At 40.6% G+C, this 27,323-nt stretch overlaps 2 protein-coding genes across 2 annotated transcripts; one reads left to right on the forward strand and one right to left on the reverse strand.

Annotated features, from left to right (window-relative positions):
- Window positions 1-3,403: 3,403 nt before the first annotated feature.
- Window positions 3,404-12,761, reverse strand: LOC140368895 (alpha-1,6-mannosylglycoprotein 6-beta-N-acetylglucosaminyltransferase B-like). Its single transcript, XM_072456058.1, has 17 exons — window positions 12,701-12,761; window positions 12,289-12,404; window positions 11,251-11,362; window positions 10,655-10,791; window positions 9,290-9,354; window positions 8,961-9,134; window positions 8,728-8,895; window positions 7,677-7,846; window positions 7,478-7,609; window positions 6,793-6,926; window positions 6,089-6,222; window positions 5,338-5,493; window positions 5,123-5,269; window positions 4,938-5,054; window positions 4,798-4,872; window positions 3,692-3,852; window positions 3,404-3,612 (listed from the first exon to the last, which is right to left on the reverse strand). Exons 1-17 carry the CDS (start codon window positions 12,724-12,726, stop codon window positions 3,414-3,416), a joined length of 2,223 nt encoding a protein of 740 aa, XP_072312159.1. The 5' UTR covers window positions 12,727-12,761; the 3' UTR covers window positions 3,404-3,413.
- Window positions 12,762-19,642: 6,881 nt separating this feature from the next.
- Window positions 19,643-25,787, forward strand: tbc1d24 (TBC1 domain family, member 24). The gene is made up of 7 exons (XM_072456178.1): window positions 19,643-19,688; window positions 20,803-21,883; window positions 23,775-23,933; window positions 24,044-24,107; window positions 24,486-24,581; window positions 25,161-25,398; window positions 25,465-25,787. The coding sequence occupies exons 2-7, from the start codon at window positions 20,895-20,897 to the stop codon at window positions 25,617-25,619; spliced, it is 1,701 nt and encodes a 566-aa protein (XP_072312279.1). The 5' UTR covers window positions 19,643-19,688; window positions 20,803-20,894; the 3' UTR covers window positions 25,620-25,787.
- The last annotated feature ends 1,536 nt before the right edge of the window (window positions 25,788-27,323 follow it).

The raw sequence follows: 27,323 nt of genomic DNA on the forward strand, positions 1-27,323 counted from the left end.
GTAGGCAAGCCGAGTGTTTGTTGTCGGCGTTTTATTGGCTCCCAGGGAGGAAGGTTGTTGTTTTTCAGTGTAATCTTGGCACGCCAATAACAGGTTTCAATAAAAGCAGCTGCGTTCTGATGGAGCTTAAGTTGCTCCTCTCTCTCTTTCCTGTTCTGGTGAGTTTTTGGAGAAGACACAGAGATCTGCAAGCACTCAAGACTCAAGTCTACGCTTGTCCCATTGCTCAGTGTTTACTTTTCAATGCAGCCTTTAAAACAAAAGCCTATTTCATTCTTTCTCAGGGGAACATGCTTAGTTCCATGGCAGGTTGGTGGGATAAGGGCTTAAACTGGACCACACTGCCCCCTTTTGCTTACGAGCTCTGATTGCAAAGGGACAGAAAAGCACTAAAGGATTACATTTTGGATTTTTGATATTTCTAATCCTTTTAATTTGAGAAGTTATACAAATCAACTAAAAAATTAATTATGATTTCATTGTTTTATATGGTGTGTATATTCATAATAATAATAATAATAATAATAATAATGATAACGATAATGATCATGATAATGGTAATCATAATAATAATGATAAAAATAATAATAATTATAATAATAATAGTAGTAGTATATTTCTGATTAAATGCTAAATTATTAACAACAATAAAAACATTTACAGGTTTAAAAAAAAAAAAAAAGATTTAATGAAAAAATAAACTGAACCCTAAAATGTATGTTTACAATATATATAAAATAAATCTTAGAGAAAATATCTGAGCTGAGGTATAGTTCTCTGAGATCTCATTTGTCTTGGCAGTGATATGGGAATTGCCACTACATTCCAGTTTCCGAACCAGCCCGGAGAGTTCACGTGTGTTATGCAAAATTAAAACAAGCTCAGATAAACATTATTCAAACTGCACTGGAGCGTAAACCCTGCATGATGTTTGGCTGGCCCCACGTTGGATCACATTACATCACTTCAGCTTTATTCTGTCAATCATTTCATTGTATATTCATATTTTATTATTTTAGCTAAATGCTTTAGTAGTTTGGGAGATGATGTATACGAAACATGTGTGGATGTTTTATTTTTGTATTACACATTTTATCTTATGGGAACATTAGACACCTAAAAAAGGATCCTTTTTTTAGGCCAGTTGACAGAACTTAATTTGACTTATTTCTTAAAGAGTACGCTAATATTCCATCCTAATTCATTCAAATTTAATTGTAGTTGATCATAATTCACTTATTTGTCTAATCTACAGCCAATGACAGCGTGTCTTAAATGCAAAAAAGTTTACTTAAAGGTGCACGATGTAACTTACTAACTAATGATTGCCTGGAATGCTCCGTAGACATGCATGTGACAGTTTCAGGTATTATTGAGCAACAAGAATACCTGCCAGATAAATAAGTTTAAAGTCATACTGTGACACATTCCTGGTAAAGTCATGCGTAACGGACTTTCTGCAAGATAAGGTCAATAGTGCACCTTTAAGATCACAACAATGCAGTGATTTTAACAGTTCAGTCTCATTGTCATGAGCTTGTTCCCTGGGTGTGTTTTGATTGCATATTTGGTGGAAACATCTCCTTTTTCAGCTTAATACCGTTCATTTCATTTCCCCAAAAAACAACATAGTCCATGCTAACAGCTGCTCTGTGTAAGTCCAGCACCCAGTCACTTCAAACATCATGGGATAAACCTGTTTGACCCTGTGAGGCTTCAAAAGACGTTATCGCAACCTTCCATAAATACTGACCGCTTAATGTGTGAGACTCTTCCAATTATTCTGTAGGCTACGTCTAAAGATTTGAAGGGTTGTAGTAGTGCCTTCTTCCATATTAATGTAATTATTATGAGATAAACCGATCAGGCCATTGAAGGCAACAACAATATCACTGCGTAGTTTCTTCTTATCACTTTATGCTTCTAAGTGCTCTAGTCTAAACAGAAAGAGAGTGGTTTCCACAAGTGAGTCATGTGTTATGATTAACATCTTCTGAGCTGTAATTTCTTGTAAAGGTACCCAGAAAAACATAATTAATCCCGACCTTTTATAACCTTTAACTGAATGTGGAAATGTGTGTGTGCTTAAAAACAAACATCACGGACCTGACTGTACTAATGGGGTTTTCCAAAGTTGGGAAGCAGTGGTTTATATGACAACATAATGGTGATCTGACCTCCCAAAGGCATCTGGAGGTCATCCATGATTCACTTGGATAATGAGCCCCATCAGTTAGGCTGTCACTGTGTTCCTCTGTGGACGAGACTCATATTCACACAACTGAGCGATCCATAAACGCTAATCCCATGCACCACCGACCGCTCTGATGAATGAGCACAAAACATATACATGTGGATACACTGGATGCATTCTGTAGTCTGGGGCGGGGATGGGCTGGCTCTGTCACTTCAATCACCTGTTCTTTTTGTTTCACTTAAAAACATTTGATCAACTCATTCTGCAGACCATGGGTTTTGGACAAAAACAAAGTGCTAATATATTGTAGGAGTATCTGTGATATCGTACAGAAGAGGACTGGGACAGGGACACTAGACTCGGAAATTCACAACTCATCTGCAAACGTCCCAACCTTCTAAGAAAGAAACAGCCAATCTGCTTTACCTATTAAGTATTGATTAATTATAATATAAATTTGTCACATAGCGTTACTTGAGATATTATGGATACAGTGGTGATGTCGATTTTCCTGAGAATTCAAAAACAGAACATTTCCGAAAATTATCTTAACCCCAATGGGAGAAAATTAAAGAATGTAATAATGAATGATTTCATACATCACTGGTGCATATCAATGCAAATGTTTAAATTTTTTGGTAAGTTTCTTGACAGGAGAAACGCTCAAAAAGAGCCAAAAATAATCAGTTGTTGGCTGCAGTGAAGGAGCATGTGCTGTGGTCTGTCAAAGGAGGAATGTATAATAACCAATAACCTGTTGTTCTATTCATTTGACTGAAAATTATACAATACGGCAAAATAGCTTTTAATAATAATAATAATTGATGCATTGAACTCAAGAGTGACTTAATGTGAAAGTGAATGTTTGTATCTAATAATAAAATAATACTCATTCAAACAGAAGTCAAGTCGGACTAGATATGGCCAACTGAACTTTTTTTCTTATTTATAACAAATACTATACAACAAGTGCAATTATTTTTAAACCAAGTAAAGCCTTTTGAGGTTTTCAGTGATAGGAGAAACAGGAGCATTTAGAGGACTTATGCAAACATGGGAAGAACATGCACAAAGGCCCCACCAGGTCTGAGAAAAGAACACTAATATGCCACCCAGAGTTCATCTTTTCCCTTAGATGAATCATAAATAAAGTTGATGTCGACTGGACCTTTTACAAATCAAAGGCTTCTCTTCTTCTCTTTTGAATCCTTGTTGACTAGGAGCAGCCAGGGCACAGTGCCACTTGTCCCGGCGTGTACTCTCGACATGGGCACAGTCTTCTGAAGGACGGGTCAGATCCAGCACAACTGAACAGAAGAGGCTCCAGCTGCAGGTGGCATTGTCGACCCCAGGGACTGTAGGCCGGAAACAGGTGACTGACCTCTGCACGCACACTCGAACAGTTCAACTCCAGACTACAACACACACGACATCACTGTGAGTAAATATAAACCACAGAGTCAACTTGAAATGCCTTTGTTAACGGGCTCTTACCTGGTGAATGTGGTGGCACTGTTTACTTGATGAAACAAGGCAGGCTCGCAGGTGAGAGAGGAGCGCTGGCACACTTTTGCACAAGACTCACCCAAAGGACTCAGCAGCACCCTTAAAACACTTTTAGGTGGCCATGTAGGAAGTGATGAACTGCAGAAATTCTAAACGGAAAATTATACAAATGTCAGAATGAATATTTCATTTTTTATGGGTTTTTTTTTCAGTTCAATTTTCTGTTTTGGTTGGGTTTATTTAGACATTCTCCCAAAAGCCAAAGCAATACAAAAAAGTATGTGCATAAAGTCTGAAAAGGGAAATGGCAGAAGCCTAAGCTTGTAACGCCTTGTACATTTACAACACCTTAAGCACAACATACAGTATCCACAATGTCCATGGATTACAAGAAATCAGGATATCTTTTCAGCATATGATTTTATAATCTCCCTGTGTCTTAGTGTTCTACAGTCTTTTAACTCCTGCTCCAACGTATTGCATACATTAACCTTAACAACCGAATTACAAGAATAAAGTCTAAAGTCTAAAGAAGATGGCGGTAAATCCACCTTTGCAGTCAACATTAACAACTGAAATACACAATGCTGCTTTACATTTCTTCTCACATTTGGAATTCTAAAAATATCACAACCTTTTGAATTACAAGCATATTCCCTCTTTTAAAACTGTTCTTGAATATGCAGAGGTAATTGTGTACTCTTTATTATATACATGAATTGTGCCGTTTTTACAAGATCCATGAATTTTACAGCATTCCTTTTATTACAAAGTTTGTTTGCATGTGCCCTGTAAGTAGCTTTATTTACAATTTACAATGCTCTTTTTTGGATAGTAAAAATTCTAGTAGTATTATATCGGTGTTTGTTTCCCTACACTTCTAGAAAATAGATGATGTAAGGGAGAAATAAGGGTATATAATGCTTGTTCATTCAAGAACTCTTTCAAATGATTTACATAACTTTTTTATACAATTTACCTGACACTTCCAACTGAACTTATTTTGTATTATTATTCCTAGATAACAACAAATACTCTGGACGGCACATTTTGTTTATTTGTGAAAAGTTTAACATTTTTGGTTCCTAAAGTACCTGATGAGTGATGTAAGCCTTAAGCCTCTCCAACATCCCCTCACAGGTGAACTCTCGTGGCGTGAACGGTGGCACCTGCAAAAACACACGATAAATATGCAGCCTTGTTTTCAGGCATTATCACTGTAAGTGTGCTCTACCTCTGTGTGAAGAATGTCCTGCACTGCATGCCGTATTGCAGTGCGGTTGTTCACATCCACAGTCCAAACATAGGGCTTTCCAATGAAGTCTTCGGCGTAAGGATGCTGGGAAGAGATCTGGGAAAATAACATCAACAACATTTAAATTCAATAAAATATGGCGAAAAGTACATTTTTGACCGTACCTTTCTAGTAGTTGGTTTTCCTCTGTAAAAGTTATTGTTTTTTGAGGAGTGCGGAGGGTTGAATCGAGGCTGGATGAAGGCACATCCCATAGCTATAGCTTCAATAGGAGCTGGGCCTTCATAAGGGAAACCGAGACCTACAAAAACCTGATTTCAAAAGATCATACAATCATTTGTAGGCTTATTTATATCTGATTAAGTGTCTATAGTCCCACCTTGGCTTTGTGGAGAAGTTGTACAAAGTTCTCCTGACTCAACAGGCCGTGGTTTATGACAAAGTGAGGTAACTGTGATGGGATTCCTGGACGCTTGTAGACTGTGGCATGGGTTTCAAATTCTTCACTGATTACTTTCACATAATCAGACTTGCCCTAAGAAATATTTGCACAAAGGAATAAGGTGTCCTGTGTAACTTCATGGAGATCTGCTTGTTTCCATGAATATGTTGTAGATTTGCCTGGAATTTTCCAGAATATGGAGGCAAGCAAGTGGATTGGTGCATGTTTTTTGATTATTGGTGTTGTTTTTTTAGCAATCAAAAGTTTCCAACAGTCCATAACTTTTTAGCCAAAAAACTACAAACTTATTTATCTTGCTTAAATGATAATGAAAATTCCATGGAAATGTTGTTCCTTTAGCTAAAATGTTCCACTGTGTAGCATCAAACCTATGTATCTGCATGGAGATTGTTTAGAAGTATGGTTTTAACTTTATATTAACTTCTTTTCATAAACAATTTTCTATTTCCATGGAATATGCAGGTGATTTTCCACGTACAGAAAGTAATATACCTTAAAACCCTTTAATAAATGCAATGCAGACATGTTTAATACCATACTATGGAACATTCCAGACAGAACCATAACATCTTCAAGCAGGTAGCATACCCTCCACCACACAAGCTACATAGTGCACCTTTAAAAATACAAAACTAAACTTTAATCAACAGTAAAATACATATCTTACCTCCCACATGTATTCTTGCTTGGCGTACACAACTGCTACATTGCCTTTCTTATTGTCCATTGCTTCTATCTTGACTTCAGCTTTCAAGGCCTCCTCGGTCACAAAACCCAGGAAGGCATTATCAGGAGTGTGCGCTGTCAATAAAGTCATACAAATTGAAAAGAAATTAGGATAATGAAGTGTGGCAGAAAAGTCGAAATGAAATACAACTTGACAAGGCAGCTGGTTAATGACAAACTGTGCAAAGTGTGGGAGATAAGTATTTATGTTAGAGATGCAGGAATGTGCAAGGCCTACATATGGATAAGCATGACCAAAATGTATAAGAGCTCAAAGGAAATGACTATTTGAACCGCATTTATCCAGTATTTGTTTCTGCCCGGGAGCAGCTGTTCACGCTCACAATCAACCAGGCAATCAAATCTAATAAATAATATAGATTTGTCATGTCATAAATGAATAAAAAAAAAAAAGTTGTTCTCAATTTGAGCCATGGGTAGAAGATTTGATCCCAGCTTGGGCTCATCTCGAGACAGTGTTAGCTCCCTGACAGTTTAAGGTGCTGGTTTGGAAGCCCTGTCAGGTCAAAGTCATCCATCATCGTCCATAATAAACTGAACACTCTGAAGACATTTTGGTCAGACAACATCACACATCTGTATTCTGACATCTGAAGTCATATTAGAGGTGAAACTTGCACTTACGGAACATGGTCATATACTGCTGAGGATGCAGGCCCCAGCTTCCCCACAGGGTTACGTATTCACGACTGCGAGCATAAGACCCCAAGTTAAAGGCCGGTTCCGTGCCAAAAGAGTCCAGGATTCTGTATCGACACCTAGAATAAAAACATTTGCTAAGAAAAGTGGCGAAAACCTACAGAGTTGGGTAGTACGCAGTTACATTTACTATGTACTAATTTGCACTTCTCAGAGTAGTTTCAGACACCATACTTTTATTCCCATTTGAGAGATGTGTAAAAGAACTCTTGAGTAAAAGTTGTGGTTATGGTTTGGTTACGATTTGTCCTTCTTCGCACCCTTGAGATATGATTTAGTTTTACTCTATCTTTTGGTAAATTGTGTTGACTATTTAGTGTTCTGTCCTTTCAATTACATTAAATTCAAATTATGAATCAGATGTTATGTCCAAACACTAACATGTACATTAAAAATCAGATTATTATCACATTTTAAAATTATATTTACACAGCAAAATAATTTGCTTTCTGTCTGATCATGATCACTCTGACTTCTCACATCAGATTTTGTATTTTGCATGTCATTTAAATCATCTTAAAAGCCCAGACATCAGATAATAATCAGATGTTACTCTTACTTGAGTAGTTTGAGTAGCCTGTGTGTCATGTGATGCTACTTAAATCCTTACTGGTAATGTTGAAAAGCTATTCCCATTGCTCCTTGCAGATGCGCCAGGCCATGGTAGTCAGTGTAGATGAGGTCAAAGGTCAGGGGTCTTTGTATGGGACAGTTGCCTCGGCCTGGAGCAGCACCTATCAGACTGGACACACTCATTCAGCATTCCCAGAAGTCACCGCTTCAGAATCACAATACAGAGCAGGGCAAACCTGTGGAGGAGGTGTTGAGATGTGGTCAGGGTCACATTGTGTCCCAGGACGGTCAGGCTGGCACCCAGGTCAGCCCACTGGACCAGCTCTCCCAAAGGCCCCCCTCGCTCCACCATGGCTTCAAATCGCTGTCCAAGAGTCCCAGCCAGAGTACCAGGATACAGCAGCACCTACAGGACAAAAAGGGTATTGAATTCCTGCCCCTTTTTGCAGTACAGTACATTTGAACCATATGAAAAATACACATATTATAATAATTAGAGGTTTTGAATAGTTATTTGAGACACACATATACAAACCAACTAAACTATTGAATAAAATCTACCTTAAAACGGGACTATGCAACTTTTCTGGTGGCTAGAACATTACCTGCTTGTCTGCATTGCCAAGCCAAGTTAAGATAAGATAATCCTTTATTGTCCATACATGGGGAAATTTCATTGTTGCAACGCAGGTAGATACAGACGATAAGGACAGATAACTTATAGGAAGTTTAAAAAAACACTCTTAATAGAAGAACTCTTATAAACAAAACTCCTATAGACAAAACCTCTCATTTCCTAATAAGGAATGGAGGGGAAAAATAAATAAGATAAAAATAAAAATGAAAAACAGCTAGCGTAAGACAAGATAATACTAATAATAATGGTAAAATAAACACTATTTTCATCAGTTATATGCACATGTTATATGCACATGAACGTGTTATATGTTATGCACATGGATGGGACACTATTGCATGTGAGTACGACAGTAATTGCACATGGTTAAGTCAGTATTGCACGTGTTCAGGGCTAGCAGTGTTTGTTGTTATACAGTCTGACAGCAGCAGGAAGGAAAGAAGTTACAGGTCAGATCAGTGGAGAGGCAACCCCGCTCTCATGTTTACTTCAAATATAACAATACCTATGAAGTGGCCACTGCATTTAAATGTACTCAGTTTAAAGTAATTGGATTAGGGCCCAGACATTCAACTCTGCTCATATGAAGGAAAAGTTAGCAAACTGAGCTCCATCCATGCACATAGGAGATGACAAAAGTCAGCATGTACCCTGAGTATCTTGGAGACTGTGATGTTGCTCCTCTGGCTCACATTAAGACCAGCCTGGATCCACCTCTGCTCCATTCTCTGGACTCTGGACTGGATGAACTTAATTCCAGGACTGCTGCTATTTCCGATGCTTTCATACAACGGAGCTAAACTTGTACGCATTTCAGCCTGTGGACAAAATATATATTCTGTATAAAAGTAAAACAGGAATATGTTTACAGTATGCAGCATACCTTGTGTGGATGTGCGTGTGGTTTCTGATGCCATACAGGGACAGAGATATTGTGACCAGACTGCGGGGGGCAGAAGTCCTCGCTTTGGCTGAGATACTTCAGTAATGAGCAGGTGGAACCATCAACACCATAAAAGGCGTAGCACGGGTCTGTCTTCCAGTGTAACCGGAGAAACTGTAAGTGTCAGTAAGTTAACATTCAAATCAAGGCAACTCACACGTCAATATTTACAGACAATTGAAAGTATTGTGTAAATTGACAGTACTATTTAGCTGCCAATTAGCTAATAGGAACTTTTAAACTTTTGACTATACTTTTCTATAACTTACCTCTATTTTCTCTGCACAAAGTGGATAAGCGGGGTCCAAAGGCACTTCACAATTTTCACTGGGCTCTGTTGATAAATGATCAATCAATTACATATTATTTGTACAGCACAATTAATGAATGCAACTCAAAGTACTACAAAACCATATCAAATAAATTCAAATCATATCATAAAAAGTAAAAAACCCATAAATAATCACTCAAAAGTATAAAATGCAGATAAAATTCTTTCAGGCATACGCACAGAATTAATATTGTTTCACTTCATGAAACAATGGCATTTAATGTAGTAATAAAGATTAGTAATGTAATTTCTGCAAGTCATCATAATAGTAACATTCATTTGAAAAGCATTAAGGGCAGCATTATATTTTATATTTTTTTAGAGACCTTTTACTGTAAGAACAACTCTAAAACTACTGCATCTGCACTGTTAAAACTGCTCACTCTCCCAAACTCTCCCAAACATCTCCCTTTTACAATGGCAGCCTCGGCCAAAGCACACAGGCCCGAACTGCGTAAAACAACCCGTAAAGACGGAAGCGAGCGCACAGGAAAACATCGGAGGTGTGAAAACAGTGACCAAAAAGAGACAAGTAACAGCACCAGGAACGAGCTGGTGAAAGACCTCGTGGGTAATTCCTCTTTTATGGTCATGAGGTAATATGACAGGGTGAGTTAGCAATCAGTTTTGATTTATGCTGGTTTTATTTTTATTTTTTGCATGAGTGACCCCAACACATGCTCTCGCTTTCTTGACATTTCTCAGCAGGTCGGGGGGACTTTATTTAAAACCACATAAGCACCTGCACCCTCCCTTATCACAGCTTGTTAACTTCATTGTGTGGTTAACCTCGAATGGAGCTCTGAACTGCGTGGACGGTTATATAAATGTAAGTCTTGACCGCGGCATCCGACCACACAAAATCCCTGCATCAGCGAGTTATTGGAGCTGACAACATGGAGCATTTGGAGACATTTGATTTGGCTGAACTTGTGGTTAAGGGTGTGATGACTGGAACAAGCCTGAAGTCAAAACATCAATTCTGACAAAGAATCTCTTTGATTTCAAACTAATCTGAATTTATAGCCAGCAGACATAATTCGCAATGGAATTTAAGATGTTAAACTTTGATTTATAGGTTAATTTTCTTCCACTTCAGTTTAGAATAGGCTTCAACTCTTTGGACATATCTATGCGTCTTGTCCAAACATGCACACAAAGAGCAAACTGAATTATTTGCAATTAGTTTAGGTAGAAGTTACATATTGTTGTGATTGAGAGTTTAGTGTTTAGATAAATGACACATACGTAAGAATATTATTATATTATTAAGAACCTTTAATTTGCTGGGTATGTTTATTACCTGTATTTGTTTTGTGCTGGTCCTGGGACAGCGCTGTGTCCTCAGGTTGATCATGTTTGAGCTGTTCAATTTTCTGGGACACTCTCTTCATCTCTCTCTCCACCAAACGAACCAACCCCTGCTGGTCTTTCCTGAAACTAACACACAGTACACCACCTTTTTAAGCCATTTACTATAATTTATACTTAGGTCTCTGGAGCTTAGATAAGGGACGTAGGGAAGAATACTTGGAAAATATTCTTAGTTAAATAATACCTGCATTAAAATGTATTTTGTAGCATATTCTATGAGATGGGTTAATCAGAGTACTGCATTCGGAATACTTCATTTTCACTCTTAACTTTGATTTAAAAAAAATGATTGGAACAGCTTTATGTTTGTTGCATCATTTGTTCTGCATTTATTTATCACAGATTAGGGAAGGAAAAAGCACACAAGTTTTCTTTCTGTTCTCTTTTTCCTTACTGTTTGTTTAATGTTTGCTGCAGTGGATTCCTCTGATTTTAGGAGAGGACTATATTCCGAATACCACCCAATGAAAGAGTATTTTTTGGCACATCTATTTAGTCATTTATACATAAATACTGGATAGAAACCTCTGCAGGAGCTTGCTCAGGTCATCCCTGGTGCCTTCTCTGTCTCTGCTGAGCTTGTTCACCCGAGAGTTCAAATCTTTCAGCTGAAGCGCCAAGCTTCGGAAACCATGGCCTACAAAACACAACATCATGTCATGAGCAATATACTGGATAGAATAAGGCCACTGTTGCATGCTTAAGTGAACATTACCATCCCTAAACCCAACATTATTACACCTGTTCATCTAAAAGACACTGTTTTCTTTGTACCTTGGAGAGTCAGGGTTGATTTTGAACCAGTTGATATCACACAAACTGGTGATGTCACATTTGACTGGCTGTTTGGTTAGCTGAGAGTCGGATATATGGAGGTTTACATGCCCACAAAGACCTTAAGCACTCAGCTAATGAAAGATTAAAGGCAGCGACAGGAGTTTGGTTCCTGTTACAACTCTCTGCCGGTTGTGAGACAGGCAAGTTGTTCCGAGGATTCATTTCAGTGATGTGTGCAAAAGACCTACACAACTTTTGAATGTTTAATCACATTGGTACAAACTTGTGGTGGGGCTCACAGTAGCTTTTGATCTAGTAAAATAAAGATACATTTCTGAAGCCCATTTTAAACGATAGATATATGTTTGGTATAAAACAACCTTTTTTAAAAAAATAATATTTCACCAAACTTGAAGTGTAAAGAATGCTGAAAATGATCATTGAATCCTGGCTCGTCGTTCCTCAGAAAAGTGTTTCACAGGAACAAGAAAACATAACCACAGAGCCAAACATGTGTTGGTCCCACAACAATTTGTGTACAAAGCTTCACATAACATTGGGGAAACTTGTCAAGACAGCCTATCTAATGTCATAAATTAGATGAGAACACAAAATGGAAAAAAATGTTTTGTTAATTTCCCCAAAAAATCATTATCCAGTAGAAATAAAGTTAAAATTGTGTTAAATGCGTTTGTGTGTGTTTTGCCTGATACTAAACTAGTACAACTTTATTTTTTAAAAGGAATTGTCACTTTAAACTGAATTCTTATGACCAGTGCAACCTACTTTGACCTTCAAGTGACCTTAAAGTTGTTTCATCTGGCGCCATCTCCAGTGGAATCCAAAAGCTCTGCAGCATCAGCGTGAGCACTGACATGCACAAGCACATCAGTAAGCAGCCACTAGAGGGAGCCATACACATGCAATTATTGTTTCATTGGTGGTTCATAAGAGCACATGCTCATCACAATAAACATGATATATATCTTATATCACTGCAGTGCTGCTGCCTGTACTTGTACATTACTAACACAACTGTAAGTACTGCTTCCACGTTACATCCACTACATTTATCACTTGAATTGCTTATGAATGAACTGGGTAAACCCAATACAAATAAATTAGTTAGTTTCTACCTTGCAACAAAAAGTCTTAGCTTGAACCATTTTTGGAAATTGCGCATGTGGCTGGTCCTTACCTCCGTGGTCGCAGAGGGACCCGCATGGCCCTGGGTCAGTGGATGTCAGTCTGACCGCCAACAGAAAATACTGCATCACACTACTGATGATCACTCCTCTTTAGACATACTAGTTGCACACACAGACACACACAGACACACACACACACAGACACAGAGACACAGAGACACACACACACACACACGCACACGCACACACAGACACACACAGAGACACACACAGACACACACAGAGACACACAGACACACACAGAGACACAAACACACACAGACAGACAGACAGACACACACACACACACACACACACAAACACACACACACACACACACACACACACACAAATGTCTGGTTATATTGTAGATCATTGAAGTATTGACTTGAACATGTGAATCAAACCAAATCAACACAAATCCTCACCTCTTCTAGTCTCTGTTCCAAATGGGTGGCAGCCATGGGACCATTTATTAAAAGAATCTAAAATAAAATATAGTCCAGTCCGTGAAGGATTCTTGCCTCCCTCCACTTGTCTCCATTCATAGTGAGTCTACAACCACGGCCTTTTCTCTGTCTTATACGGCCTTTGGGCATGGCATCATGTGGTTGTCAAGGTAACCCGACTCCCCTTTAAAGAAAACAATACACAGAGAGCAGCTTAAGGCGCACCCAGATACAATGAAGCCCACGCTATTGGGTGACAGCTTCTTTCACTCTCATCTGCACAACTTGGGCTGCAATAATGAACAGATTGCAAATGTCTATTTAGTTTTAATTTTCTGAAAACAATTTGCAGCATACCCAAGGAATCAAATATAACATGATGTGATATATTCATACATTAAAGCAATACAAATCGGTTATGCAAATGAAAAGCTAGCATTAAAGATGTGAAATATAAGCATAAATTATTAATTAAATCTAGTCTGCACTTATTCATGCATCAGACCTGCTCATCAATTAATAATCCTGGGCTTTGACTCAGAAATCAACCACTAGAAGGCGACAAAATAAAGCTGTCTTTAGATGAAATAACACTGGCAGAAAAGAACAGTATGGCATGGATCCTATCATGTCTGACCAATGCAGAAATACATGAAATAGATTTATATGGAAAATAAAAGTTATTTACTTAACTTAAGTAAGTTAATAACATAATCAGAAATTATTATTTAAGGGAACCAATATACCATATTCTTTTCACACCTAACAAATTGTTGACCAGTGTTTAACCTTTTTTCACTCACGGTTGGTTTTTTTCCTTTTGGTTGAAAAGATTCCGTGACAAACCTAAAATATTAACAAATCACACAAGAAAGTTCTCTAATGTACAAAATATTGTCCATGCCAGGGTCTGGTTCTTTACATCCATATTCAGCATATTTTGGTTTGGTCTTTTGGATCAGAAGTTTGCCCAGGGAATTCTAAAATCAAAACGTATTTAATTATATCTAATGTGTTAAGGCAAGTTTATTTGTAGAGCACATTTCATACACAAAGCAATTCAAAGTGCTTTACACAGCAGGAAAATGCATTAAAATCACAAAGAAATTACAGAAACAGAAATACAATACAATTAACTAATTAAAAAACATTTAAGTCATAAAAGAGGACAAAAATCCTTTCAGTCATATGCACAGCTAAACAAAACTGTTTTTAGCTTAGATTTGAACATTGTCAGAGTAGAAGCCTGTCTCACATCTTCAGGAAGAATGTTCCAGATTTTAGCTGCATAAAACTGAAATGCAGATTCCCCATGTTTAGTCCTGACTCTGGCACCAGCAGGAGGCCGGTCCCTGAGGTCCTCAGAGTCCGAGATGGTTCATATGGCACTAACATGCCCAAGATGTACTTTGGTGCTAGGCCACCACAAGTGGAGCTGCTTTAAACTCTATTCTCTGAGCCACAAGGGCCAGTGCAGAGACCTGAGAACAGGACTAATGTGATGGTACTTCCTGGTTCTAGTCAGGACCTGAGCAGCAGCGTTCTGGATGTACTGCAGCTGTTTTACAGCTCGTTTGGAGAGGCCAGTGAGCAGGCCGTTACAGAAGTCTAATCTACTGGAGACAAACACATGGATAAGTCTCTCCAAATATGGTTTAGACACTATATTTTTGATTTTGGCCATGTTTTTTAGATGGTACAAAGCTGCTATTGTTATTGATTTGACGTGGTTGTTAAAATTCAAGTCCATTATTACCCCCAGATTTCTAACTTGATTTGTAGGTTTTAGAGCTAGACTCTGGAGGTGACCGCTAACACTTTCTCTTTGTTTCTGTGGGCCAAAAACGATAATTTCAGTCTTATCTGAGATCAGCTGGAGAAAGTTGTTTTGCATCCACAAACTGATCTGTTGGATGCAGTGACAGAGTGAATCCACTGGTCCATATTCACCTGCCGACAGTGAAACATAGATCTGAGTGTCGTCTGCATAATTATGACAGAACACATTTTCACTGCGTATCAGCTGACTTAACGGCAACTAAAGGTTGAACAGAAGGGGACCCAGGACTGACCCTTGGGGCACTCCACAGGTCAGGGGCCTGAGACACAGTTACCAATTTCAACAAAGTACTTCCTGTCTTCCAGATAGGACTTTAACCAGTTTAGGGCAGTGCCAGTGATGCCCACCCAGTCCTCTAGTCTCTTTAAGACAGGGGTGTCCAAACTTTTTTCACCAAGGGCCGCATTTTGAAACTTAAACGGGGCAGAGGGCCACAAACAACTTGACAATGTCGAATTTGTTGAATGACAAAGTGAATCATTTGAAATTTTGCATTTGATGTAATTGCGATGAGCCTCCACACCTTTAATCAGACCTGGAACATTAATATTAGGTTGGTACAACATCAATATGCCTGAATTTTCCCAATTTCAAAGTAAAAAGTACTAGTTTTTGTTGTTTCGGCCGACATAGCAGGAAGCTGGAGGGCCAACAAAAATTGGTCTGAGGGCCGCATTTGGCCCCCGGGCCCTAGTTTGGACATGCCTGCTTTAAGAGGATCCCATGATCGACAGTCTCAAAAGCAGCACTCAAATCTAACAGAATTAAGACTGAGGCTTTGCCCGTGTCAGTGTTCAGGCGGATGTTATTTGTCACCTTGACAAGAGCAGTCTCAGTGCTGTGATGAGGTCTAAAACCTGACTGAGTTGTTTATTAAGAGGAAATTATATTAAAACACATTGGACATTTTTCAAGACATACCTGGCAATATCTAAAGGCACACTAGTGTTCCCTGGGACACTAGTTGAAAATCAAGGCTCTATTAGGCTACAACATGCATATAAAAAGGTGCATGTGGCTTAAATGCTGCTTGTTTTAGACTTACCAGAACACAAATGAAATCCATGGCTGCTAATGAAGGACACAACTGTTGGAGCTGCGTGCAAAGATCATTAGCTGGGCCCTCAGTGAGAGCGAAGAACTTCCACCTCACTAACTCATTTAGGTCATCTCCTGCAGGCGAGGAGAGAGAGAAAAATCAACCAAACAAATTAAAACAATGTCCACAAAAAAACAACTGTTATACATATGAATACAAAAATCCTGCTGCACTGCTACCTACCTAATCTGTGTATCTTTAATGTTTTGAATGAGATAGGGACATTATAATTCTAAGCTGATGCACTCATGCACTTGAGGTGTATTGATCCTATCAGGAGTCACCTGAGGTAAACCGGAAGTAAAAGAACGGGTCAGGTCAAAGGCACGGGCAAACTACGCAAGCCTACAGTATATCCTGTTGACTAACTAACCCACTCCATGTTTTAGTCATCTTGTTAAGAGAAAAGTCTACCCTCTCCTTTAAAAAAAGTTTTAATGTAATTGTCTTTTTTCATAATGAGTTACATGGACGGAGACTATAACCCATATTTGATATTAAGGTACACTTTTATTGTCCACATAGGGAACATTGTCCTCTTTATAGATTAAATACATGTTGCAAAGATATGATGTTCTTCTGTAATATGGTAAAAGACTATAGGTAATCTCTATGCTGTTCTGAGTGTGCATTTGTAGTCAGCACGTTTATGTGAGTGGGAGGGGCTTACTGTAGAAAGTTGTTTGCTGATGTCACAGACGAGAAGGATTGGATGAGCTCAAATGTCCATAAGAAGCTACAGCTTACTGGCTTTGCACCCATCTGTCTCTGAGGACACACGCACACAGACTGACACAGAGGCTGCAATATCAGGCAGATGCAGTCAAGAGGAGATCAGGTGGCGTCAAATAAAGAGAATGGAGTCATTATTAAGGATGACACTGCCACTCGTTCCTACACCTAACCTGATTTTAGACATAAGCCTGAGCGCCATGTTCATTTGAGTCATTTAATGCAATTAAGAATGTCCCTCTCACAAACGGTTGGCATGTCTACTGTATGAGTTCATAGGATCACCGCTGAATTTCCCCTGATTTTTTCCGGGCTGCACAATTGAATTATCAGTAACCACAGTCATGTGTTGGGTGGTGGGATGTGATGGTTACTTTGAGTGTGGACAAAGGCAGGGTTTGTTATCGGGTACTTCCTGTCCACCAAGACACCAGCCAGTCTCAGCAAAAAGGTAAACAGGATAAAATATACAGTGTGAAGGAATTTAACATATTTTAAAACATTACAAGGACGTGAACTAAAAACATTATTAACAACAACCTTCCTATTAAGGTGTGTAGAGTAACCAAAAAATAAGAAAATAGTAGAGTAGGAGTACAGTTACTTATAATAAAACTTTGATCGAGTGGAAAGTGGTGGTCTAAAAATTACTCACATAAAAGAATAACAAAGAGAGCCTGTTTTGGAAAAGTGCTACTCAAGTAAGTTATAATATTATCGTACAATATATAATATAAGAACAGACCATATGAAAAAATCTAAATCATATCAGACACCAAATGTTCAAATAATTAAACATTTTCAACATAGTCACTTGTAGATTTACTCACACCAATCACCAAACCAAGTAAGACGACTGTTATACTGTAAAATACTCTCAACTAGGAGTAAAACTATCATGTCTAACTACCTCAGGACGTAGGCTATATAATTAAAAAGCTACTGGCATAAATGCATTATTACCCACTTCTGCAATTGAATACAGTCTATTTGAATAGGGCATGGCGCCATAGGCCCTGATCCAGACACATGTTCTATATTTAAGCCCTGAGCTGAGGCTGAGCCCACCTGAGCCCACGCGAGTCCACCTGAGCCAGCACGGTGCATTGCACAGCACATTCAGCAGCAGCAGCAGCAGCAGCAGCAGCAGCAGCAGCAGCAGGAGGAGGAGGAGGAGGAGCAGCAGGAGGAGGAGGAGGAGGAGGAGCAGCAGGAGGAGGAGGAGGAGGAGCAGGAGGAGGAGGAGGAGCAGCAGGAGGAGGAGGAGGAGGAGGAGGAGGAGGAGGAGGAGCAGCAGGAGGAGGAGGAGGAGGAGCAGGAGGAGGAGGAGGAGGAGCAGCAGGAGGAGGAGGAGGAGCAGCAGGAGGAGGAGGAGGAGGAGCAGCAGGAGGAGGAGGAGGAGGAGGAGCAGCAGGAGGAGGAGGAGGAGGAGGAGCAGCAGGAGGAGGAGGAGGAGGAGCAGCAGGAGGAGGAGGAGGAGGAGGAGCAGCAGGAGGAGGAGGAGGAGGAGCAGCAGGAGGAGGAGGAGGAGGAGGAGGAGCAGCAGGAGGAGGAGGAGGAGGAGGAGGAGCAGCAGGAGGAGGAGGAGGAGGAGGAGGAGGAGGAGCAGCAGGAGGAGGAGGAGGAGCAGCAGGAGGAGGAGGAGGAGCAGCAGGAGGAGGAGGAGGAGCAGCAGGAGGAGGAGGAGGAGGAGGAGCAGCAGGAGGAGGAGGAGGAGGAGCAGGAGGAGGAGGAGGAGCAGCAGGAGGAGGAGGAGGAGGAGGAGGAGGAGGAGGAGCAGCAGGAGGAGGAGGAGGAGGAGCAGCAGGAGGAGGAGGAGGAGGAGCAGCAGGAGGAGGAGGAGGAGCAGCAGGAGGAGGAGGAGGAGGAGCAGCAGGAGGAGGAGGAGGAGGAGGAGCAGCAGGAGGAGGAGGAGGAGGAGGAGCAGCAGGAGGAGGAGGAGGAGGAGCAGCAGGAGGAGGAGGAGGAGGAGGAGGAGCAGCAGGAGGAGGAGGAGGAGGAGGAGGAGCAGCAGGAGGAGGAGGAGGAGGAGGAGCAGCAGGAGGAGGAGGAGGAGCAGCAGGAGGAGGAGGAGGAGCAGCAGGAGGAGGAGGAGGAGCAGCAGGAGGAGGAGGAGGAGGAGGAGCAGCAGGAGGAGGAGGAGGAGGAGCAGGAGGAGGAGGAGGAGGAGGAGCAGCAGGAGGAGGAGGAGGAGGAGCAGGAGGAGGAGGAGGAGGAGGAGCAGCAGGAGGAGGAGGAGGAGGAGGAGCAGCAGGAGGAGGAGGAGGAGGAGCAGCAGGAGGAGGAGGAGGAGGAGGAGGAGCAGCAGGAGGAGGAGGAGGAGGAGCAGCAGGAGGAGGAGGAGGAGGAGCAGCAGGAGGAGGAGCAGCAGGAGGAGGAGGAGGAGGAGCAGGAGGAGGAGGAGGAGGAGGAGGAGGAGGAGGAGGAGGAGGAGGAGGAGGAGGAGCAGCAGGAGGAGGAGGAGGAGGAGCAGCAGGAGGAGGAGGAGGAGGAGGAGGAGGAGCAGCAGGAGGAGGAGGAGGAGGAGGAGCAGCAGGAGGAGGAGGAGGAGGAGGAGGAGCAGCAGGAGGAGGAGGAGGAGGAGCAGCAGGAGGAGGAGGAGGAGGAGGAGGAGGAGCAGCAGGAGGAGGAGGAGGAGGAGGAGGAGCAGCAGGAGGAGGAGGAGGAGGAGGAGGAGCAGCAGGAGGAGGAGGAGGAGGAGCAGCAGGAGGAGGAGGAGGAGGAGCAGCAGGAGGAGGAGCAGCAGGAGGAGGAGGAGGAGGAGCAGGAGGAGGAGGAGGAGCACGTGAGCTCAGAGTGCGCGCCCCGGCTGAAGACACTGCGCATGCGCCAGACTTCATTCGCTCCCGTCTGCACGTATGAGGTCTCGCTTCATTCAGGTCTGTCTGTCATCTTATTGTTTTATGTTTTACCAGAGTATACTAATTTATTATGTTTTTACACTTGCTGTAACAAACTGTTCCTTGAGCTTTCTGCGTTACACACTTGTTTTTTCATACAATAAGGCAGAAATATCAGATCTCCCTCTCATCCGACAATCTCTGCAACACAGCGTAGCTTTGCATTGCTGGTGAAATACTTCCTGTGTACAACACTATGCGCCTGCACAAGCTGATGTCAATGTGGTGGTTACACATAGTTTTGTCTGGTTTATATCGCTGCTCGCTCGTACGTTCCACCACCATATGTCTGCAGACAGCTGCGGTAGCTGTAGCTAGCTAATGTTAGCCATTTAGTGTGTTTCTAAAGGAAGATTTTAATGTCCTGTTGTTTTCACGTTTAGCATTATCCAACTATGACACGGATGGGCTATGCACTTGTACGTGTTGTCATATTTATATCACTCACATATTTGTAATTTCTGCAAAGTAGACTACTGGGAAACAGCTACCACCTGCTAGGATGCATGATATTTTATCTTGTTATTTTTTGATAATTGGACTTATTGTAAACCACTACACCAGTGTCCACATTTGCTCTGAAAAATGTACTTATTTTCTCTTTAGAAAAAACGATGTATATATTTTTAGCAGAAGTCCATGCCTGCAAAGACAGCCTACAGTCTGTTTGCACTAACTTAAATATGCTGACATCATGTGACCTGTTACAGATCATTTTATGGCTGTCATTGCTTCAAAATAACATGCTGTATAATCTTTGGACACTGCTTCTCATGTGATCAATTGATGCAATGTAAATTGCACATTCCAACTGAAATTTGTTGGGACTTGTTGTTTATTGGTGTTTTAATGCAGACCAGTGCCCAGTCTATTACATCTGCCCATAATTATAGTTCATCAATGGTCATTTGAAGTTGTTTTTATATTTGTCATAAGACATTTACTCAGACTGGCCCTGCATTCCATTCACTTCTTACAATAATTGGACATACACCAGATGCATGCTTGTTTGGTGTGACTATCCTTTATCAATGTTCTTTCTTGTTCTTTATGTTTAGTTAGCACATTTAAAACTCCAGTTTCTGTGTTTCAGGAATCATAATGGGGAGTTAAAATGTCATAACGGATCTTTTGTGTGGAAGACTGAAATAACTGAGTACATCTCTAATCAAACGTGTGTAAGTCATGGCTGAGGAAGAGTATGGCAGCTTTGTGGACTGGGCCCAAATGGGGGACATGGCCAAGAGCAGTGGTCCCACAAAGGTGGACTGCAAAGACCTAAAGGAGTTTAAGCAAATGGCCAGGCAAGGATACTGGGCCAAAAACCACAAACTTCGAGCGCAGGTCTACCAGCAGCTCATCAAAGCCATCCCCTGTCGCACAGTCACTCCAGATGCAGAGGTTTACAGGGACATTATGAAAAGCACAGGTTCAAAGAAACCTTCGTCCCACATCCCTCTGCCAGAGTTTGTGGATGGAAACCCATTGCCGAAGTACTGCCTAAAAGCAGAGGCTCTATCTTCAGCCCATCAGATTATGAACTGTTTGGCAGGACAGTTTCCAGACGTCTCCCACTGCCCCTCTCTCCCAGCCGTCACAGCATTACTGCTCCACTTCAGTCAAGATGAGGCTCAGTGTTTTGAGCATGTCAGTCGTTTACTTGCCTGTAATGAGCCTGGGAAAAGACTGATGGACCAAACCTTTTTGGCTTATGAATCTAGCTGCATGACTTTTGGTGACCTTGCCAATAAGTACTGTGCACCAGCACACAAGCTGATTCTGGCCACTGCACAAGATGTGCAGGAGGTCTACTGTGACTGGCAGCGCTGGATACTGGGCGACCTGCCTTTCAGCCATGCCGTCAGAGTGCTGGATATTTACCTTGTGGAGGGCTACAAGATCCTCTACCGCGTGGCTATAGCTCTGCTAAAGTTCTATCGTAAGCACAAGGCTGGAGACCAGACCAGCCAAGCAGCACAACCTCCTGAGGATTCAGAAAAGGTGCGAGCTGACATCCAGGCCTTTGTAAAGGGCATTGCCTCCACAGTCAGCCCTGAGAAACTGTTGGAGAAGGCCTTCTCACTGCGACTGTTCAGCCGCAAAGAGATCACCCTGCTCCAGCTCACCAACGAGAAGTCCCTGCAGCAGAGAGGAATCACTGTCAAACAGAAACGGTACAATTCTTCATTTTATCCATCATGAATCAAAGTTTTAATATGTTGTGTTACTATGGTACTACCATAACTGGTATTTATGAAATGCCTGTCCTTGGTCTTCTAGTGGAGTCCTTTTTACAACAGCATGACTTTAATTTGACCCTCCTTAGTTTCAACATAAATTACAGGAAAGTCTCCATCAAGGGAGGACACAGTCATCTGTGAATCTCTGAGATTCGATTTGTCGCCCCCCCACAAAATTCACACTTATCTCGTCACATTTTCAGGAAAACAACATGGCCATGAACCAATAGAATGTTTCTCTGTAAAAATCGAATGCCATCAGCCAGAGTGCACCTCACAACTGAACACTCGCAACACAAAGTCTGATCACCCTCGCTCACCACCCATGCTTTGTGGCCCTCAGAGGCACTGTTGTTGTGATTTTGGGCATTACAAAAATAAATTGATTTGATTTGATCACAGCTGTAGATGGTCTTCACATCAGAATAATAGTGTTGGAAGATGGCAAACATTTCTATCAAACGGTTTCACAGACATCGAAGCTTGACTTCTGTGTTAAGTGACACCACCGGACGTTGTGTTATTTTCAGAGATATTTCCTGAATTAATTGTACAACGTACATTTACACATGAGCTGTTAATTATTCAATTGGGTTTGTAAATTAATGAGCCTTCCTTTTTCTGTGGACTCTTTGAATGTTTGTCATTATGAAGGGCTGCCTAGTGCCTAGTTGCTCATCAGGTTCAGAAAATAAATAGCCACAGGGTCCTGAATTAGTTTAGTTTTTAAGCTGTTATCTAGAGGGAACAGTGAAAGGACTCGCTCCCAAAAAGATCATCATATAAAATGCAGATATTTTTATTTTCTTTATACAATTACTCACTGGGCATATCGTCGGTCATGGTTGAGAACCGTGCAAAGGTTGAACAGGTGGGCGGGGTTTGTGCACGAGAATATTTTCAGATGTGCTATTGGCTGATAGTGGAAAGAACATCATTAACAGAAAACGTGCAAAACACATTAATTTTGATTCCCTGATAAATGTAGATAATGTAAGCAGGAAATAGATGAAGGATAGAAGAATTCATTCAACATATCACAGCTTTACTTTCTTTTCGTTTTAAAACCCAAAGTCACTGGGATAAACTCCAGTCAGCCGAGACCCCTAACGGGAACAAGCGTTGGAAAATGAATGAATATCACAGCTTTTCATTTGATTTTGCAATCTGGTAAAACATTTTTATACCTTTTGTGACCCAGACCTTAAATCTCAGGTCTATGCTGTTTGGTGCACATGTTTTACCCAGAGATTCTCCATGGGCCAGTTAGGCCTGTACAGGAACATTACATTAACTTTCTATTTTTTCCAAATTTATGTTGAGCTTTATATGCTGGGTCACACCAGTACTGTTGTTGTTGTTGTTGTTGTGTCCTTGGGCAAGACGCTTCACCCACCTTGTCTCCAGTGTCCATGCATGCTGTTGCATGAGTGAGAGATGTAAATTCTAATGTGAGACTTCTGAGCCCCTGAGCATGTTTAAACATGCTACACATCATGTGTGTTCATTAACATGCACTGTCCCAACCAAAGCAAATAACAATCTACATGTTGTTTACACGGTAGAATGTTTGTGTCTAACAACTCTTCTATGGTGTTTATGTCTAATTTTTCTGTTCTGTTTATGTTTCATCCTCCATCCTTATCTTCATCCTGTGTTTCCACTGTGTTTGTACAGTTCTAGGTGGGTTTTCATTTACATTTACATCACCATATCTCTGTCATCTTTCAATTTTCAAAGCTTTTAGAGCTATTTTTATTCACTTATAATTAACATAAAGTGTCACTAATTAACACTGTTAAAATGTTCCCGTCTTTCTCTGAAGACGGAATGTGCAGCTGACACTTAACCCTGAGACTTTCTCCTCGGAGATTGTGAGTGCCAAGGAAATGCGGGACATCTGGTCGTGGATCCCTGAGCGCTTTGCCCTGTGCCAACCACAGCTTCTCTTCACCACTTCTAATCATGGCTGCAGCCTGACCAGGTACATACATACATACATACATACATACATACATACAAGCAAACAAACAAACAGGAAGCTACTGAAGAAAAGAATCTTTCAAATTTGATTGTAACACTATTTTATTGCAGGTTCTATTCCCACTGTGAAGGCTACGAACCCACTTTGCTACTCATTCGGACAACCGATGGTGATGTAAGAGACCATATTGCTTCTTCAGGGACTTTTGTGGCGATATAGACTGAAATTGAGCTTTACAGTTTTGAGATACAAAAATAATTGATTGACTTGTATAATAAATAAATATATATATATATATATATACGTGTGTGTGTGTGTGTGTGTGTATATGTATGTGTGTGTGTATATGTATGTGTGTGTGTATATGTATGTATATGTATGTATGTGTATGTATATGTATGTATATATATGTATATGTATGTATATATGTGTATATGTATGTATATATGTATATGTGTATATATATATGTATATATATATATATATGTATATGTATATATATGTATATATATATATATATATATGTATATGTATATATATATTTTCATTCAGGTGTGTGGAGCCTTTCTGTCCACAGACTGGGAGGAGCGCAAGAGAGGGGGCAATAAACTGAGCTTCTTTGGAACTGGAGAGTGCTTTGTTTTTAAGGTTGGTTCATTCTCAAATACAAAATATATTAACTCGTTTTGCCATCTTTACCCTTCTAATACCATGACTCAGCCACCAGAGGGTGCCATAGACACGTTTTAAATTGTATGACCTGTCGGGTCATTGACTCTACGGCCAGCTTCTTTTTCAGATGGTCTTTGTCACAGATGACCACACTTACCTTGCAGTGTATTCATTTATGCTAGTGTGTATGTTTGTACAAGTTTGCATTGCATTGCAAAGCATCTTCACACTGACTCTGGAGCCTCCTGTGCATTATTTATTGGTCATGCTGAGCAGCTGTGCACAATAACACCCTCCTCTTTCTCAGTGACACAGATCGGAAACTCCTGGAAGAGGATCCACAATCTACAGTGGACCCATGCGCTTTCAACCATAAAACAAAAACTAAAATCTACCTTATTTCTTTTTCTGTATTTTATCACCAAATTATGTAAATCTGTAATATCTTGTATTTACTAATCATAGCTTGAGTAATCCCTCATTTGTCCATTGTATAAATGTTACTACAATGGAACATATTCAGAATTGCCTCACTAAGTGTGTTTGTCTCCCTAGCTAAAGCCAGAGATGGAGCGCTACGAGTGGGTGGTGATCCGCCATCCTGAATTAGCTTCTTCAAAGACTCAGAGCGAGGGTGACTCTGTCGCGACTGAGGGGGAAAACGGTAATAACCTGCAGCAACCAGATAAATCTGCAGGGGAACTGTCGCCTTTTCTGTCCGCCCTACACTTCAACCTCACCTCCAAAAATACTTCCATGTTCATGGCTGGAAACTTTGATTCGATTATAATTGGTGAGTGGCCAGTGTTACTTTAATACTGTTTTGTTAAAAGCTAATCATGCTTTTGTCTCCAACCAGGTGGAGGTGAGGGTAATGCGCTGTACATAGACTCTGAGCTTAACCATGGACGCTCTGCAACTTGTGCCACATTTGACAACCCTCCTCTTTGTGCGGAGACCTTCCAGGTGTCACTGCTGGAGGTCTGGGGCTTCCAGGACACCATTGCCTCCTAAAGCAGTAGGCACATTACTGTGCTTGCATATAAACAATAATGATGTTCAATCCCAGAAGAGATCTATTTTGAATGTCGAAGCAAAGAATCCATCTCACCAAGGCAGGAAAGGTGCCATGCTCGTTTGCTGCAACCTATTCCCTTGACTAGGACAAACACACTGCGACGTTCTTTAAACGTGAATCCACGGGTTTCAAAGTGAAAATTAGCACCCGTTGTAGCAAGCATTAGTTATATTTTAGGGTTGTCTAAGTGTGCTCTATCACTCAGATTAAAATAAAAATTAAATGAGCCTACTCAAAAAAAAAAAAAAAAAAAAAAAAAACCTGACCTGAAAAAAGGTGAAGCAAAATCTCCCATGGGGTATAATAATAAGAAACTAACTAACTAAGAACTCTTATTATATATTTTTGAAGAGTTAAAAGTCCTCAAATGTCAATACATATGAGCTTAAACCCATGACCATGGTGTTTAAAATGTTAAAATGAAGCTCAAGATGAGTGAACATTTTTTTCCAAGTAGCTCACTGAACCTAAATTCAGATGCAGTCTGCAAAATGGAAGAAAAATATCATGCAGTTCCTACCAGGCCATAATGAAGTGTTGTGCATTGTGTAGCTGTTGATGAATATTGTGTCATGAATACTGTAGTGAAATGTCCTGCGTGATTGTAAGTCATGTTTAATGGTCTTTCGGCTGATTGTGATTGAGTGAAACGTTACTGTAGTGTATTCCTTTTCAAAAACATTACTTTATATTTGTGAATTGTGGATAAAAAAACTTTCATCATGTCATTTTAACATGAATCTCCCAATTACAGGTTCCCGTTTGTGTAAATGCAGTATATCGTACATATGCAGAGCTTTGCCCTGTTTGTCGTCGTCACTTTAAAATACTCTTACCTAATGTGTCTATCGAATATCATGTGAAAATACAAGAATGTTCAAGTAAAAGAGAGGATGTCTTCTTTTCTGCCTGGGTACCTGCCTTTTGCTATATGTTCAGTTTAAACCTCTTCAGACTCTTCACAAATGTGCCAGATGCCTTTACAAGTCAGCTGACCACGTCCTCTGCCCTTAAATCCTGGCATCTTGTTGGATTCTCAATTTAGAACTGAATTACTCATGAGTATCGTCTGCTTGGGTTTGTGGAAGTTTAAGATTGTCAACATGACTGGAAAATTAGTTGGCATGAGTCAGATATACTTGTACTTAAAGAGCTTAAGTTAAGAGACCTGATGTTAAAGTCTGTCAGCGTTAATATGCTGATGGTATACAATGTTTTTTAAATCCCTCACAGTTATGAGTACAACACAATTACAAAACTAGCCTACTCTTTGTTTTCCAAACCAAGTATATACGTTTGAGTCATAGTGTCTGTACAAAAGGCCAATGAAATGAATGAAAGAAAAGGATATTGCTGTAATGCCTGGTTACCCTGGCTGGTTAAACTGTGATAAAATAGCATCACTGCTCATCACAATGAAATAACTGCAGCCAAATGCATGCTATAAAATGGATGTATTTGATGCCGAAGTGCTTAAGTGCTACATTACCCTTTTATTATAAGCTGCATTGAGCGGGTCTTGCCAACTTAAGTCAGCTCCCTTCATTGAAGATTCTCACTTAGCTAATCGCACTTGTCTATATTTAGCTGCTCCTTTGGGTGTGGGTCTGGCACTTCTGAAAACCACGCTTTCCAGCCTG

This window comes from Eucyclogobius newberryi, unplaced genomic scaffold, assembly GCF_026437365.1.
Source record: "Eucyclogobius newberryi isolate DKJ021-1_F unplaced genomic scaffold, fEucNew1.0.hap1 SCAF_20, whole genome shotgun sequence".
Classification (NCBI taxonomy): domain Eukaryota; kingdom Metazoa; phylum Chordata; class Actinopteri; order Gobiiformes; family Gobiidae; genus Eucyclogobius; species Eucyclogobius newberryi.